Raw genomic sequence first — 18,115 nt, 5'->3', positions numbered from 1 at the left:
GGGGGGAGGGGTCCTAAGTTTTATAGCCTAAAGGATCACTCTGTGTAACATAAATAATATTTCATAACTCCCTTGAGATAGGGTGTTACTCATATTATCCAGCGGGCACAGACTATCATCTCCTGCTACCTGATTACTATGTTAAAGTTGTTTATCTAAGAGCACTCTAATTCAATTCCAAGCCATGCCCTATGCGTACACTGCCCATCCCATACCTATGGTCCAGGAAGCTTTGGACCTCTATTTAGGTAGTTCTATACCTTATATAGGCTGCTCAAAAATACAAAACTAGGCGACAAACAAAACACATATTGGACTTCACATATAGGCAGTTAAGGTTCAAGTTAGCCTCCACACTTAAGCAACAAATGCACGCAAAACAGGTTTTCATGTTAGGCCATTTCAGAATTAAGACCCTTAAGCCCTATAGACATGATTTCTATGTGACTATGCATTAAAACACACAAGAGGTTTCAAAGTCTAGGCGCTGCTTATCTCCAAATTATACGATTGTTGTATGTTGATTAATGAAATTGTAGATTTTCGGTTATTAAGCTTGTTGTGTCTAGGTGACTCGTGCAGTATGGAATAATGAAAGGACCATTAGGGAGATCCCAGAAGTTCATAATAAACCATATTGAGAGGTGCATCATTGACTCTTATTAACACGAAACAGTGTTGTCCTATAGACAAGATCTCTAATGTTTAGCACTTGGAGCTGATTTTATCATTACACTCAACCCTATAGATATATTTTCTAGGAGAACAGTGCGATGCAGTAACGAATGAGTTGATTAAACTCCTATAGGCATGGTTTCTAGTGAACAGTACGAGATAATAGCAAATGAGGTGATCAAAATCCTATAGGCATGATTTCTAATGAATATGCTGAAATGAATTGAAATCAATGACATTTATTCCTATAGGCAGGTTTTCTAGTAGCATGTAACAGTAGGCATAATTGTAGCACTTTGAATTCATGTTTGCTAGCAGACCGTGTGTGTGTGTTTTCCCTAATGGCATGATTTCTATAGTGCACATAGTGATGGAATAGCATATATATATAACAAGTAAATCATTGAGTCCTATAGGCATATTATCTACCCATTTGGTATGCAAATATTAGAAATCTACCCATTCCCCACTTCACTAACATCCCAATCGTTTATACAAAGTTATTACATGCCCATTAATGAATAAGATACAAATGCTATACAAATAATGACAATAGGCCCACAACAGGTCCAAAATGAAATACCCAGCACTGTCTGGGCCTTCAGCAATTCTCACACAGCATACCCAGACCTCTAACAAGGAGCCGTATTCATCAACACAACCCCAGAATACATATAGGAGCCCAAAGTCAATTCATATAACCATATTGCCAAGCATTGCATCATTAAAACCAAACGACTTAGATGTACAACAGATAATAGGAAGAAAGGGGTTGAATGGGGGTAGTTTAAGTTTCAGGGAATGACTAAGGGCCCAAATCCTAGTGTGTCAGAGTTCACAAGGGCCTCAAATGGACCTCCGAGCAGTGCTCACACTAGGAGGCCAGCAGTAAAATCTAGGTAGCCTTGGCTTTCAGCCGGTTAAGAATAAGAAGTTCAGAATAGCATAAGTAGCAAATGAGGAGAATGGAAACAGGTTTGCATGGGTATACAGAGATTATCATGTACAGATGCATGATACTAAACCAGTTGAGACCTAAAAGGTCCAAATTAAGCTAAGTATGCATCCTAGTATCATAAGATAGACATATTAACTCTAATCAGGAAACAAGACTGCATTGAGACATGATAGGGAGCACACATTATGACAAAGCCACATGTGGGAAGGGTCAGGGGAGAAACAAGTTTCCAGTCACAGATGCACAATACAAACAAGTTAAAACCTAAGAGATTATGCTAGACATACATCCTAGTATCATGCTAATTAGTATTTAAACATGATGGGGGATGCACATTATGACAAGCCAAATAATCACTGAAAGAACAAGATATCAGATGAACCATAGACATGCTGGGGAACATATTAGCACATAAGCAAGATCATAGAGAATGGTCTTAATACAAATTGAAATACATTGCACATGCAAGACAAATATTGCAGAGATTCAGAGCAGTGTGAGATAGAAAATTCATATCAAATAGCACATGTAGGGATTCTGGGATTGACACAATAGACTAATTAACTAAAGAAGATCTAAGTTATGCCATAAAACAAAACGGTTCAAACAGGGCAAGAAAAACAAGTTGAGGTAACAGTTAAGATCTCAGTCAATCACTAATGGGGTATGGGGATCATGCTGAGTGACACAATAGCAGGGGAACATGCCATAATTAACACAGGAAGTTCTAGCACAAGTGTAAAGCATTCATTATAGAGTTTAAGGACAAAGCAAATAAGCATGTTTTAGGGAACATTCAGGCACCAATACACTGGCTAAACGAACTTAAGAGGGTCAGATTATCCAAGTTAGACTTAGGCAATCTCATAACTAGCAGCATTAGGAGGAAGTTAAATGCTAAAGAGACTTGGAACAAAGTAGAATTAACAGAATCGTGCACAAAAGTAATCCAGAAAACATATTAAGCCACGGATTTTAGAGGTGAGAACACATATAAATCAAAGACACATAGGGATAAAATTGCAAAAGTCAAGTGGCTTACTAGTTAACGTACAACAATAAAGAACAAAAGATCCACAAGAACCCAGAAACCTCGATGCGTCAAAGTTCCCAAGAGTTTCGAAAGAACCCCGGGCAATGCTCGCACCAAGAGAAAGTTCGAACAGTAGACTCTCAGTGGCCTTGGCTTTCAGCCGGCCAATACAGAACAAGATAATGAAGGAATTAACAGAGCAAAGCTTCAAATTTTAGTGAGATTATATCGATTAAGTCCTCTTTCTAAGGGGAATAGGGAGGGGTTTATATAGTGACAAAAATCGAACAAGTAAACAAGGAAAACTACAAAATCAAACATAAATAAGGAAGTATTAACATGCAGAATCAATAAAAATCGGATTAGGAAAAAAATAGGTAAACCCTAGTTGACAGAAATCAAAGATTGGCCGGAAATCTTGGCTAATCGGACCCATATAGCCATGGTCTTAATGTATATGGACTAGATATTGTCCAGATTCAAACGGTTGAAGTGAATGGGCAGAATCGGAGAGATGGTACTTGCCATATTTAGGCAAGTACTAAGTAACACCATGGAGAAACACCCAGTAGCGGGGAAACACTCGTATGGTAAGTGAATGATTGGAGAATCCCATTATCGACGGGATTAGGAAAAGATTTGGAGAAGGCGGCGATTAGGGTTTTCCTATGGGAGGAGGAGCGTTTGAGGGCAGCTGGGTAGAGACAATGAATCTCTAGGATTAGGGGATCGGATTTAAGAGAAGGGGTTAGTTTATTAGGGGCCGTTAATCATTTGAGATCAACGGCCAAGATGAAAGAATGGGGTTGGGCGGGTCGTTTAAACGGGTTACCGGCTGGATTATTTTTAAAAGGGTGGTTTGGTTTTGGGCTAATTCTGGTCTGAAAATTGGTTAAATTGGGCTATTATTTAAATACCTAAAATTTATCAAAATAATTTATAAAAAATGCTTGATAAATAAATAAAAATATTATTTATACACTAAAATGATTAAAAATAATAACTTTATATTATAAAAATATATAATGCTATTTTGACACAACTAATATAAATAAAGAGCATTTTTGTACAGATATAGGCTATTAATGTAAAATTGCGCAAATAACTTTAAAATATTAATGTAATTACATAAAAGGAAGTAAAATATTAGAAACATGTATTATAGGTGCAAATATAATAACTTTAAGTAGTTAATACATCATAAAATAATTTGAAGGAGTAATTAATAAATATTCAAGCAATTTAAATACAAAAAAATTAACTTTAAAGCTCTAAATAGGAAATTATAGAAAAATGGTCGTATAGATTTGTAAACTAAATAATGATGTAAAAATGATGTTTTGAAAGTATATATATATTTTTGAAAAAATATGAGGGCAAAATTGGGTATCAACAGTTAACAATTTCTCTCTGGTTTGATCTCTCTTTCTTTTGTTCCATCGGATTGCCAACTCGCTGATTTGTTTACCAAACCCTTATCTGGGGGTTCTCATTGCCGTATATTATGTAAGCTGGGGGTCCATTCTCTCCCCCTCCACCTTGAGGGGGGATGTTGAAGATCAGAACCCCCATATTAATTCAAAGGATGATGAAGAAGGTAAGCATACAAGAGAGAAGAAGAAGTGTAGGGTTTTAGAGTTTCCAAAGAGAGGTTTGAGTTTATGTCTGAAGCAATCTTGCTGAGATACTAATTTTAATTTATGAAGTGCTACGTGTCAAGATCATGAGCACTGACGCAAATTTCTTAAGATCAGATCTGGCACGTTGATTTGAGAAGAGAAGGCTAAATGCTTGCCATTCATTTAGCAGCTCTCATTTCATATGAGGAAAGAGAATTAGAAGCTTCCACAAGTGAATAACACATGCACACACATTGTAAAGAATAATTTATGTTAGTGGTTACACAATTAGCCAATAGGAAAGAGTACAAGTGTATAGGAATATTTATTTACATTCTTTTGTATCTACATCATAGACTTGTATATAAGGAGGAGAGTATTGTGAATAAAATTACAAGGAGAAAATTTTCACAATTTCAGTCTTTTCTTTCATAAGCTTATAACGTTTCTTAAATTTATCTTTTTATATAGTTAATAAAAGCGATTAACTTGATTTTTTTTTCATTGAGCTTGATACGTTTAAAAAGAAAAATTAAGTCTACCGAAATATATTAGTCGCTTTTCAATTATATACTCCATTATACTTTATACCTCTTGCCTTAACTTATCATTTTACTGGTTACGCTCTCTGTTTATAGGTCCAATTATTTGTCGTAGTAGTGGTCTCAGTGTCTCTGATATATAAAAAATAAATCAACATAAAGGAATATTTAATCCACAAAAGTGCATAAACATCTGCAACAATTCTTCATTCAATTTTTCCTTTTATTCTCTTTCCTCATTTGTCCTTACATTCCTTAAGAACAAATAAGAAGGTATACAAGTTATCATACCAGAACTCAGGAATTTAACAATGTTAAAATTCATCAAACAATTGAATTACTACCCCTTACAAATTACAATGTTAAAAATCCAAACCATATGGAACCATCCATAGGCAGGTCCTAATTAACAAATCTTTTTCTTGTACATCCAAATAAAATACAAGATTCACAATCAGACACCAAATCGACTCAATCTCAACCCTAACACCAAAGTAATGCTACAATAAATCAAATAAGAAAATAGTCACAATAAAATACAAACCAAGCAAACTTTTGGGTTTGCTTCTTTCATTTTTTTGTTTTTTTTTTTTTTGTTTTTCAAATTTCAAATGAATTCTTTACTACCGCTATTTTAAATCAAGTAGGAATATTCTAAAATCATGTTAATTATCACAGGCGGGGTCCACAAGAGAATTGGAAAAAAAATTTGGGGAACACATCACGTGAAAGCGCAGTTGTCAGCTGAGGGTAACACTGGAATTGAGAAGCTTACGCTTCTTCCGTGCAACTCATCTTGTTAAATGTGGATAGTGGCTCCGCCGCTGACGGTGGTGCATCGGCGGTTCCGTTTATGCCCATTTTCTTCATATTCTGTTCATGATAAATCTGTCTTAATCTCTCAATTTCCTTCTTCAGTGCTTCTTGATGTGCTTCCAAATTCACATGAAAAAAAAAACATGAGCCGAATAAATAACAGATTAAATTTATAAACACTGAAAGTATATAGAATTTTATGTTGTACTGGATTATTTGTAATTATCTTTTAGATAAGGTTAGAAATTTTCCGATAGTTAAATACTATGATTACGTATATGACAAGATTGAAACTAAATAGACGATACATTATTTTGGCGGAACAAGTTATGTCGCTACAATATTGTCATGATATGACCTGTTTTTTCGTCAAAAGTATGCGTAATTAGTGCATTAATCACGCAATTACTTTTCCATGACAATAGTAAGTTAAAATGAAATCATAATACTACTACAGGGACGATTCTGTTCACGGCACGTGAAATTTAGGTGAATAATTGATTGCATTGTGGTTGACATGTGTAAAACATAATTAGTACAAAAAAAATCATGAATTGCATGCATGTCGTTCGTTCATTATGTTAAGTCATCAAATAACATTGATTAATTAGGCAGAGCAAATTAAAATCATTTTACCTAATTAAGAATGATTAAATTAAAGAATATGCTCTTACCATCTTTAAAAATCTTATCTTGAGCCAAAGCTGCAATTCGTTGCCTGAGTGCACTATTATCAACGTTCAGAAGCAGCCTTTGATGGTCTAAAAAAGCAACTCTTGGTGACAATGCTGATACTTCAGTCTGAGAAGAATTAAAAAAGCAATAGAAGTTTAGCATTTTTCAAGTTATTATAAGAACATGATTAGTATAAATTAATGAAGATGTCAGTAAATTATATTAAAAATATACACTTACTTGAAGACTGGTTACACTTCTTTCCAGTTCTGAAATGTACTGTAGCTTTCTAACTCTTGATCTCTGAGCTGATTGCCTGTTAGCTAAAATTCTGGAATACAAACAAAACCCAATCATTATTAAATAACACATTAACAACAATTTGTTGAACATAACTTTTATTCTGCTAGTAATATATTTGGAAGTGCCCAATATTGGTTTCAATTGCTTTTTTATTTGAAATTACTGTTGAAGATATAACTAAGTATATAAAAGTAAATTCACCTTAATTGTATAGATAAATTTGTCACACAATTAAATAAGGTATAAACAGCAAGAAGAGTTTCCGTGTACTTGTCACATGAAAAATAATCGGGCAAACAATTTAAACTTTTAGATGATAGATCTGATCACACAATTAAATATTTACGTCTTCAAATGCCTAAAGATTAATACTTTAGCGACTGGATTAGCCATATTGCTTACCTCTTAATCCTCTTTGGATCCACGATAGGATTGTTATCTGAAGAATCATTAGCAGGAGCTGGTAGTGGTTGAGTATCACAAAAACTATCAACTTCTCCAGGTTCATTCTTCGGCTGAATTACTTGGTTAACGTCGAGCGGTGGGACCAACTTCTGATCTTCATTTTCGCTGATTTGATCAGACGGTGTAGAAGGATTCGTACTAGACGGATTAGAAGACGGCGCTGTAGGAACAGCAAATGCAGCAGTACCGCCGCTATCATCTGAAAACATAGTTGTAAGTTGTTCATCATCCAACTTATCAAACCCAATATTAGAATTAGCGCCGCCGTGGCATTGCTGCAGAAACGGAGCGGCCTCCACAAACGCAATCGGATCGCTCACTGATCTCCGGTGAGAATTTCTCCTGGCTGATGAGAAATCAAGAAAATCATCAACCCAAGAATTATTATTATTATTATTATTATTATGCAATGGGGGCATAGTTTGAAAAGGCCAATTGTGTGCCATTGTAGGAACTTTTGGTGGTAGTTGAGCCATGCACAAACTAAAATGGCAAGGTTTTATTGTGGTTCAAGAATTGAGCTTTGGGTAGTATAAAAAGGGAAGAATGGAGAAGTGAGAATAGGTGTATTTTGGGTAATAATTGAATGGCAAAAATGGAGTGATGTGAGTATCTCTATTTTAGGAGGTTAAGTTGGTTAAGAGTTAATACTAGCAATTTTAAGGGGACCAAAGTTAAAGGGTTTGTTTTCTATTTATTTTTTGGAGGGAGAGGGAATAGTGGGTCACATGGGGGGGATTAGGACAGCTAGCAACAGCTGTGAAGAGAGGGAAATAAGTCTTTCTTTCAACGGTTTATTAACTGGCGGAATCAGTCACCACGTGCCCTTCGATGTGACGCTTTTCGCCTTTGCTCTTTTCCTCTCTAATAATTTTATACGTAGTAAAGTAAATTATCACCTATTGTCATTTTGACAGTTAAAAACTTTTTCTTGTTACTGGCAGGTGGCAGTTCAATTGTTCGAGCACAATGCAGTAATGTTAGGTTCCAATTGGACAAAGATAGAATGTCTGATCGAAGGTCCAATATCATTGGTAGGAGATGTGTTCGTTTTCGCTCCCTAGCCAGAACGAAAATAGGCTATGCATAATGTTTTCTACTATGTATTTTTTTTTAAACTTGATAGATATATTCAATTGAACCCACAGTAGAGGAGGATGTACTCAGGCTAAATTATGAATTTGGAATTGCTAAAATAATTTGCCGAGAGTCTATCGAAAACAGTATTTTTATTACTCGGGGTAGGGGTAAGGCCGTCGTACACTCTACCCTCCTCAGACCTCACTTATAAAATTTTACTGGGTTAGTTGTTGTTGTTGTGTTGAATTGCTAAGTAATATATATATAAGGTATTTGCTTAAAATTTTGAAGAAAAACCTTTGCAAATGTCTTTTCAATGTTTTCTTAAACCTTTTTTTTTTCAACTAAACAACCAAGAATGAAAAGTTTTACGTTCTTTTCTGGTAATTTGGTTGAAAAACTGAAAATTTTAGCAAATATTCTTCTTCAATTTGAAGCAAACTCTTGTTATTCCCGCCAATATTGCTGTATTTGTAAATAATAATTCTGCAAAATATAAGTTAACGTAATGAAACAATAATAAATTCGAGCCCACTGAATTCACAGTGTTTCCTTAAGGAATTTAATCCCCTCCTAGTACCCAAGGTAATGGATTATTTCCTCCCAGGATAGAACGAATAACACACTGGTGTAGCGGTACTTCAAACCCCAGTGTTTCAGCGAACACAAAGTTCGGTAGCAAATCACACTTACAGTTGCTTTGTTTGAAGTTAAAAACAATGCAGAACGAAGGAGTATAAACTCAGAAAATCGTATGGAAATGCTGAGAGGAAGGAGTGCAATGTATAGCCAATTTGTTGAGCGAATTGTGTGTTGTGTGTTGAGTGTCTTTCTTCAACATCTGCTGCACATATATATAGCAGCCAGTGTTGAAGAAGACCAAACGTCCACCCTCCATGGTGGAGCAAGCATTAGCTTGTTTGTGGAGCAAGCACTTCATGTTTGTGGAGCAAGCACATTCATGGTGGAAAGAGCATTAGGCGGCTGCCAAATGGTCAATACACGGATTGAAAAATATCCGTTATAATTGCAGATAATCTTATGTTAATATTTACTATTAACAAATAAATTTGGTCCAAAAAATTAATCAATCAATCGATCATTTGACCAAATTCAAATCCAAATCCGAAACCGAAGCCGTAGCCGTAGCCGAGCGAACGAGTGACGACAACGGCGCGAGGCTTGCTTTCTTCTTAACTCTTTAAGAGCTACAAGAAGAGCAATTATATATATACCCACCAAAAATGTCTTCCTCTTCCAATATGGGATAATGTCTCATTGTCAAGAGGGGGAAACTTAAAATTTTACTCAAAATTTTATTTTTCCTCCATTTTCCATTCACCCTCATTTTAAGAATATTTCATCTTTAAAATAAAACCTCAACAATCCCCCACATGAATGGGGAATGGTTATATCACGGAAGTATGCATGGAAAAACTGTGTGATTTGCAAGCAAGGATTAATCGCATCTGGATAAGTAGGTTTCCCTTTGAACTTTCCGTAGTAAACTTATGTCGGATATACTCGGTCAATCGGTAGATTTGATATCTTTGAACCGTCGATCTTTGGTGTATACCTAGACAACCATAAGTCACACAATTAACCCTTAACCGTCTTTGGTTCTCATTGTTGTGTTCGTTTCAGCCATGAACACCGCCTGGTTTCATAAGTGCGTAGAGAACTGGCCTTACAAAGTTCTCCTTGAAGCGGCTAACACTTTACACTTACATAGGTGATTCCTAAACGTGTCATCCTGTAGATACACTATTTGATATACCCCGTATCAAATTTAGAAATCATTAAAAAGCCTTAATATTTTATCCTTGGTACTGAACATTGTCTCATCACGAGAACGGACTAAAATTTTATTTGACAATGTTGAACCGTCATTAATGACTTTGTTTGATCTCCTTGAACCTAGATCTTGGGATCTCCAGTCTTCTAGGTAGAGTTACCGCCACAATGACTTGTTCTCGGCCATAGCCCCATTCCCCTTGATGATTTCTCAACTACCTCTCTAGTTAGGCCTTTTGTAAGTGGATCTGACACATTATCACTTGACTTTACATAGTCAATCGTGATAATTCCTCTAGAGAGTAATTGCCTAACGGTTTTATGTCTTCGTCGTATATGACGAGATTTACCGTTATACATAACGCTCCCAGCCCTTCCAATTGCCGCTTGACTATCACAATGTATGCATATTGGTGCCAACGATTTGGGCCAAAACGGAATGTCTTCCGAGAAATTCCGGAGTCATTCAGCTTCTTCACCGGCTTTATCTAAGGCTATGAATTCAGCCTCCATTGTAGAGCGGGCAATACATGTTTGTTTGGATGACTTCCAAGATACCGCTCCTCCACCAATAGTGAATACATATCCACTTGTGGACTTAGAATCAGTTGAACCGGTGATCCAATTTGCATCACAGTATCCCTCAATCACCGCAGGAAAATTATTGTAGTGCAATTCAAAGTTCTGGGTATGTTCTAAATATCCCAAAACTCGTTTCATTGCCATCCAATGAGATTGGCCTGGATTGCTCGTATATCGACTCAGTTTACTTATAGCACAAGATATATCTGGTCGTGTACAATTCATGATATACATTAAGCATCCCAACACACGAGCATAATCCAATTGTGATATGCTTTGGCCTTTATTCTTTGCTAATGCAAGATTCACGTCAATTGGAGTCTTTGCAACTTTAAAGCCCAAGTGCTTGAATTTTTCAAGTACTGTCTTAATATAATGAGATTGTGACAATGCCAGACCTTGAGGAGTCTTATGGATCTTAATTCCCAGAATTAAATCAGCAACTCCCAAGTCTTTCATATCAAACTTGCTATTGAGCATACACTTAGTAGCATTTATGTTGGCAATGTCATTACTCATTATCAGCATATCATCCACATATAGGCAAACAATGACTATGTGATTTGGAACATTTTTAATGTACACACATTTATCACATTCATTTATCTTAAAACCATTTGACAACATTGTTTGGTCAAATTTCGCATGCCATTGTTTGGGTGCTTGTTTTAGTCCGTAAAGAGACTTAACAAGTCTACATACCTTCTTTTCTTTACCTGGAACCACAAACCCTTCAGGTTGTTCCATGTAAATTTCTTCCTCCAACTCTCCATTTAAGAAGGCCGTCTTAACATCCATTTGATGAATTTCAAGACCATACACTGCAGCTAATGCTACTAACATCCGTATGGACGTAATTCTTGTAACTGGAGAGTATGTATCAAAGTAGTCTAGACCTTCTCGTTGTCTATACCCTTTGACTACGAGCCTTGCCTTGAATTTATCAATAGTGCCATCATCTTTGATTTTTCTCTTAAAAATCCATTTAGAACCCAAAGGTTTATTTCCAGGAGGAAGATCAACCAATTCCCATGTATGGTTGTTCAATATGGATTCTATTTCACTATTGACGGCCTCTTTCCAAAACAATGATTTCGAAGAAGTCATAGCTTCTTTAAATGTTTGAGGCTCATTCTCTAATAAGAAAGTCACAAAATCTGGTCCAAATGAAGTAGACGTTCTTTGACGTTTACTACGTCTTGGATTCTCCTGATTACATGTACTTTCTTTTGTTTCTTCCCGAGGTCGTTTAGATCCTTCACCAAATGACTCACATTCCTTTTTATACGGATATATATTTTCAAAAAACTCAGCATTATCTGATTCTATAACCGTATTATTATGAATGTCGGGATTTTCTGATTTATGAACCAGAAATCGATATGCTTTACTATTTGTCGCATATCCTATGAAAACACAATCAACGGTTTTCGGTCCTATCTTTACCCTTTTGGGTTTAGGAACTTGCACTTTTGCCAAACACCCCCACACTTTAAAGTAATTCAAGTTGGGCTTCCTTCCTTTCCATTTTTCATATGGAATGGATTGTGTTTTGCTATGGGGCACTCGATTTAATATTCGATTAGCCGTAAGAATGGCTTCCCCCCACAAGTTCTATGGCAAACCAGAACTTATCAACAACGCATTCATCATCTCCTTTAATGTGCGATTCTTTCTTTCCGCAATCCCATTAGATTGGGGCGTGTAAGGGGCTGTTGTTTGATGAATAATTTCATATTCTAAACATATTTCTTCAAAAGGAGATTCATATTCACCACCCCTATCACTTCTTATCATTTTTACTTTCTTGTTAAGTTGCGTTTCAACTTCATTTTTGTATTGCCTGAATGCGTCTATTACTTCATCTTTACTATTCAGTAAGTAAACATAGCAATATCGAGTATCATCGTCAATAAAAGTTATGAAATACTTCTTTCTACCGCGAGATGGTATTGACTTCATGTCACAAATATCTGTGTGAATTAAGTCTAAAGGATTTGAATTCCTTTCAACTGACTTATAAGGATGTTTAACATACTTAGATTCCACACATGTTTGACATTTTGATTTTTCGCATTCAAACTTGGGCAGTACTTCCAAGTTAATCATTTTCCGTAAGGTTTTATAATTGACATGACCCAAACGTACATGCCATAAATTATTTGACTCAAGTAAGTAAGAAGAAGCTGAAATATTATTATTATTTTCCACAACCATTACATTTAGATTGAAAAGGCCCTCGGTGAGGTAACCTTTTCCTACAAATATTTTATTCTTACTAATGACAACCTTGTTGGATACAAAAATGCACTTAAAACCGTGCTTAACAAGAAGTCCAGTAGAGACTAAATTCTTTCTCATTTCGGGAACATGAAGGACATTGTTCAAAGTCATGACCTTGCCAGAAGTCATTTTCAGAAATATCTTCCCATATCCTTCAACTTTTGTTGTTGAAGCATTTCCTATATAAACTGTCTCTCCGGGTTCAGCAAGAGCATAAGTAGCAAAAGCCTCTCTAACTGCACAAACATGGCGAGTGGCTCCTGAATCAAACCACCACAGTTTAGGATTTCCCACCAAGTTACATTCAGAAAGCATGGCACACAAGTTATCAACATCATCATGGTTTACTACCATGTTTGCTTGACCTCTTTTCTTGTCTTTCTTCGGAGCACGACACTCCGTAGACTTGTGTCCAGTTTTTCCACAGTTGTAGCAGTTTCCACTGAACCGCTTCTTGCTTGGGTTGTATTTCGGACCAGAAGCCTTCTTCCTCTTTTTGTTAGCTTCAACAATATTTGCTCCCATTATTGTTGAATTTCCACAGCCTCTCCTTTCAGCAGCTTTATTGTCCTCTTCGATTCTCAACCGAACAATGAGATCTTCAAGGGACATTTCCTTTCGTTTGTGTTTCAAATAATTTTTGAAGTCCTTCCACAACGGAGGCAACTTCTTAATCATTGCTGCTACTTGGAATGCTTCGTTGATGACAAGACCTTCAGCAAGTAGATCATGAATAATCACTTGCAATTCCTGGACTTGGGTAATAACAGACTTGCTATCTACCATTTTGTAGTCCAAAAATTTTGCGGCAACGAATTTCTTCATCCCGGCATCTTCAGTTTTATATTTCTTTTCAGGCGCATTCCATAATTCTTCTGAGGTCTCCACGCTACTGTATACATTATACAGATTATCATCCAGTCCGCTAAGAATATAATTCTTGCATAAAAAATCAGAATGCTTCCACGCTTCAATCACGAGAAAGCGTTCATTCTCTGGAGTTTTATCTGGCAGATCAGGAACATCTTCCTTGATGAACTTCTGTAGACATAACGTAGTTAGATAGAAGAACATCTTCTGCTGCCAGCGCTTGAAATCAATCCCGAAAAATTTTTCGGGTTTTTCTGCCGGTGCCAACGCCGGTGTTCGGCTTGTCGATGCGTTGGCAGTTACCATCGGCACAGCTTGGTTTTCGCTTTCAGTCATCATTTTTTCTGTAAAAGAATGACACAAACAAACGTTTAATACACGTTTTCAAACTGGAGTAAAAATCACGTAGATTTTAATATCCAACAAAACGCCACGAAGGCTTAACTCTCCAAAACGGGAGTACACAAACCACAAAGGTTTTAGTTTGCAGAATAATAAGAATAACACAAATACAGAAATAAATATTAAATTTCTTAAGATTGTTATTCCCGCCAATATTGCTGTATTTGTAAATAACAATTCTGCAAAATATAAGTTAACGTAATGAAACAATAATAAATTCGATCCCACTGAATTCACAGTGTTTCCTTAAGGAATTTAATCCCCTCCTAGTACCCAAGGTAATAGATTATTTCCTCCCAGGATAGAACGAATAACACACTGGTGTAGCGGTACTTCAAACCCCAGTGTTTCAGTGAACACAAAGTTCGGTAGCAAATCACACTTACAGTTGCTTTGTTTGAAGTTAAAAATAATGCAGAACGAAGGAGTATAAACTCAGAAAATCGTATGGAAATGCTGAGAGGAAGGAGTGCAATGTATAGCCAATTTGTTGAGCGAATAGTGTGTTGTGTGTTGAGTGTCTTTCTTCAACATCTGCTGCACATATATATAGCAGCCAGTGTTGAAGAAGATCAAACGTCCACCCTCCATGGTGGAGCAAGCATTAGCTTGTTTGTGGAGCAAGCACTTCATGTTTGTGGAGCAAGCACATTCATGGTGGGAAGAGCATTAGGCGGCTGCCAAATGGTCAATACACGGATTGAAAAATATCCGTTATAATTGCGGATAATCTTACGTTAATATTTACTATTAACAAATAAATTTGGTCCAAAAAATGCCGTAGCCGTAGCCGTAGCCGAGCGAGCGACGACGACGACGGCGCGAGGCTTGCTTTCTTCTTAACTCTTTAAGAGCTACAAGAAGAGCAATTATATATATACCCACCAAAAATGTCTTCCTCTTCCAATATGGGACAATGTCTCATTGTCAAGAGGGGGAAACTTAAAATTTTACTCAAAATTTCATTTTCCCTCCATTTCCCATTCACCCTCATTTTAAGAATATTTCATCTTAAAAACAAAACCTCAACAACTCTACCTATTAATAAGTCTCTAAGGGACAACACAAGATCAAATGTTATTTGAACCTAATGTGACGAATACTAATCGTGTTACTATGTTGGATCTTCTCTAATTAATTTTGTGAGATCAATGGAAAAATGACTAGATAACAAGAGAAGTTTACTTCTCATTTTTCTATTTTACAATCTCGGTAAAAGCTTGAATGACTCGACTCATTCATTGTCGTTCAATGATTTAGGGAAATTTATAACTTGTTCAAAGAAAAATAATTTTATTGAGTTGGTTGATCTGGTTAAATCGTTGGGGACCCTTGCCTTAACAATTTGCAGAATTTACCACCAAAGTTAGTGGTGCAGTGATAATACTCCATCCTTAACTAGAGATATAAGGTCTAAGCCTTGAGAATATAATCGTCTTTGGTATAGAGTATTTTAACCCAAAGTAAGATATCTCTGAGCGAATTCGAATTAGTAAGCTCCAAAGCGGATACCAAATATTGGGTGAAATTTGTTTTTAAAAAAATTATATTTGCATAGTTTAAATACATCAAAATGAAAGGCATAGAAAGGAGAAATCCCTACAAATTGGATAAAAGATCATATGTAGTATTATATTGGTTGAATTAAAGGATAAAGGTATAGTAGGGAAGATGAGTTGTGAAGAAAAAGTAGGAGATGTTAGAATCATGTCTTCCTCTTCCCCCATGTGAACTGTTTTGTAATAGCAACCCCTCTCTCCTCTTTCCTTTGTCCTCAAATCACAGTCACATGGAGACTATGTGAATGTAACTTTTACACAAAAATAAAATAAAATAAAGAATCCCCACCTCTTACATTAATTCAAGACTTCAACCAAATCCCAAACTATATACTTAGTAGTTTAATTTCTTGAATGTAGCTTCCTTGCACCATCGCATTAATTATTATGATTCTTTTCTTTTTCTTATTTTTTTAATAGATTAAAACTATAGGGAGACACTAATAATGATTAGTGATAAGTTCAAAAGCATGTTAAGTACCTCTGTCACGCAGAAACCTTGTCTACTGCATGTGCCTGCTATATATCAATACACTAGTATTATCTTCTGTTTTTAAAAAGTTTGAGATTGTTGATTTATTTATTTTAAAATTTTGATTCCCTCCTTGCCATGCATTATTAAACAAAAAATAGCCAACCCCTTGTTCAAGTTAACTTGAATATGACGTCTTTGCTCTCTTTTCCATCTTCTTTTTTCTTCCTGCTTCAGATAATAAAAAAAATAAATAGTCTTTGGATTAGCATATTCTTGGTTTCAAGTTCACGACTTTTGATATTCGAACGCGGTTCAGAGTCTTATGGGATTATCTCCTTTTCACCAAATTCATATTATCCCATTGTGGTATGAAAACAATGATGTTTCAAAACAAAAATTAAATTTTTATTCTTAATTAGAAGTCTCGAGTTACGGAACAAAATTCTTTCGTGGTAGGGAGCACTACAATCCTCCATAGTATATTTTTCACGGCGCGAATTTGAGTTAGTTGAGGTAGTTAAAAAAAGTTTCCGAATGAAAAAAAAAATTGGCATGTTTAATAAAGAGGTACAGAAGACCGAAGAATGTGCAGTTGTAAACCTCCTTCACTTGAAATTACAAAAACAAAATTTAATTTGAATTATGATGGAATTATTATATAACAAAGAATCAAGTTTATAAAAAAAGAGATAGTTGGGTCATGGCAATCCAAGAGGATTAATTAGCATGTGCAATCCAGAAGAAAATTGAGAAAGAAGATACCAAATGCTATATGCAACAAAGATTCTTTTGGCTAATATATTAGTCGATGTCGCTCTCCATAATTGTCTAAAAATCCTAATTTTTGGAGAGTTGGGAATCCCAAAAAATTCTCAAAGGGTCCGTACAGAAAAGGGGAGTAGGACACAAAGTAGCATTATTGCACGTGGGAGGAGCCAGCAGGACCCTACTTGTTCATTTCAATCAGAAATTATAACCAAACGGAGCAGCCCAAAGAGTTGAAGGACCATTCCAACAATTAACTTTTTACTGCAATTATATTTTTCTTTTAAACAAAAAGAGAGAGAATAGTTGAGGGAACTCAAAAAACATGGGGTGCAAATGTGTAAATACTAAAAGAGCGGGTCCTGCTTTAGCACATCTTCGTCAACTTATGGTAGACAATGTGATATACCACGGCCTACCACTCATAACTCCTGTTTTCTGAATTAAAGAAACTGAATTGTTTTTCTGAAGAAGATATGGATAGAGCAGATAACTGTTTTCTGGCAGCCCGGGGATTATTTATTGAAAAATGGAGGTCGAAAATGGACCTCGGTCGCTTCTTTTTACATCCTCAATTTTGATTTAATGACAGGAGTGTAACGCATGAAGTGTGGGTTAAATAGATGTTGCTTGCTCGAGAAGCAAAAAGTATTGCATAAATTGAAGCGTGTCAAATAACTTTTAGGTGTTAGCTCTAAAATATGTTCATCTTTTTTATAATTAGGTAGCCGAGCTCTGTTTTCAACATATTTTAGCCGTGTAATAAACTAGTCCGGATTCATGACGGAACGTTCGACTATAAAAGCCATTCAGCTTGTAAGTAGATTGATAGAGCAATATAGGGAGAAGAAGAGACACTTACATATGGCGCTCATTGATCTAGAGAAAGCATATGTGAAAGTCTCAAGGGAAGTTTTACGGAGATGTTTGGAGGCTAGAGGTATTCTTGTAGCTTATACTATGGTGATTAAGGACATGTATGATAGAGCTAACACGGGGTTAGGATAGTGGAAGGAGACTCGAACAACTTTCCAGTTGTGATATTATACCAAGAATTAGCTCTTAGCCCGTTTTTATATGCCTTGGCGATGGATGCACCGATACGCCACATTCAAAAGGAGATGAAATGGTGCGTATTATTTACAGATGACATAGTACTGAATGATGAGACGCGAGGTGGTGTTAACGCGAGAGTCTAAAGGTTTCAAGTTGAGCAGGA

At 36.0% G+C, this 18,115-nt stretch overlaps 1 protein-coding gene across 1 annotated transcript; it reads right to left on the bottom strand.

Annotated features, from left to right (window-relative positions):
- Positions 1-5,448: 5,448 nt before the first annotated feature.
- Positions 5,449-7,703, bottom strand: LOC107800850 (basic leucine zipper 34-like). Its single transcript, XM_016624091.2, has 4 exons — positions 7,024-7,703; positions 6,559-6,649; positions 6,318-6,444; positions 5,449-5,759 (listed from the first exon to the last, which is right to left on the bottom strand). The coding sequence occupies exons 1-4, from the start codon at positions 7,560-7,562 to the stop codon at positions 5,599-5,601; spliced, it is 918 nt and encodes a 305-aa protein (XP_016479577.1). The 5' UTR covers positions 7,563-7,703; the 3' UTR covers positions 5,449-5,598.
- Between the last annotated feature and the right edge of the window lie 10,412 nt (positions 7,704-18,115).

This window comes from Nicotiana tabacum, chromosome 2 (assembly GCF_000715075.1).
Source record: "Nicotiana tabacum cultivar K326 chromosome 2, ASM71507v2, whole genome shotgun sequence".
NCBI classification, from domain to species: Eukaryota; Viridiplantae; Streptophyta; class Magnoliopsida; order Solanales; family Solanaceae; genus Nicotiana; species Nicotiana tabacum.
Note: the sequence above shows the minus strand (reverse complement) of the source record. Positions and strands in the feature narration are given on the sequence as shown.

Coding starts and splice junctions, on each gene's coding strand:
- LOC107800850 (XM_016624091.2), bottom strand. CDS start 7,562: ATGGCTCAACTACCACCAAAAGTTCCTACAATGGCACACAATTGGCCT. Junction 6,650..7,023: donor GATCCAAAGAGGATTAAGAG/GTAAGCAATATG, acceptor TTTGTATTCCAG/AATTTTAGCTAACAGGCAAT. Junction 6,445..6,558: donor GAAGTGTAACCAGTCTTCAA/GTAAGTGTATAT, acceptor AATTCTTCTCAG/ACTGAAGTATCAGCATTGTC.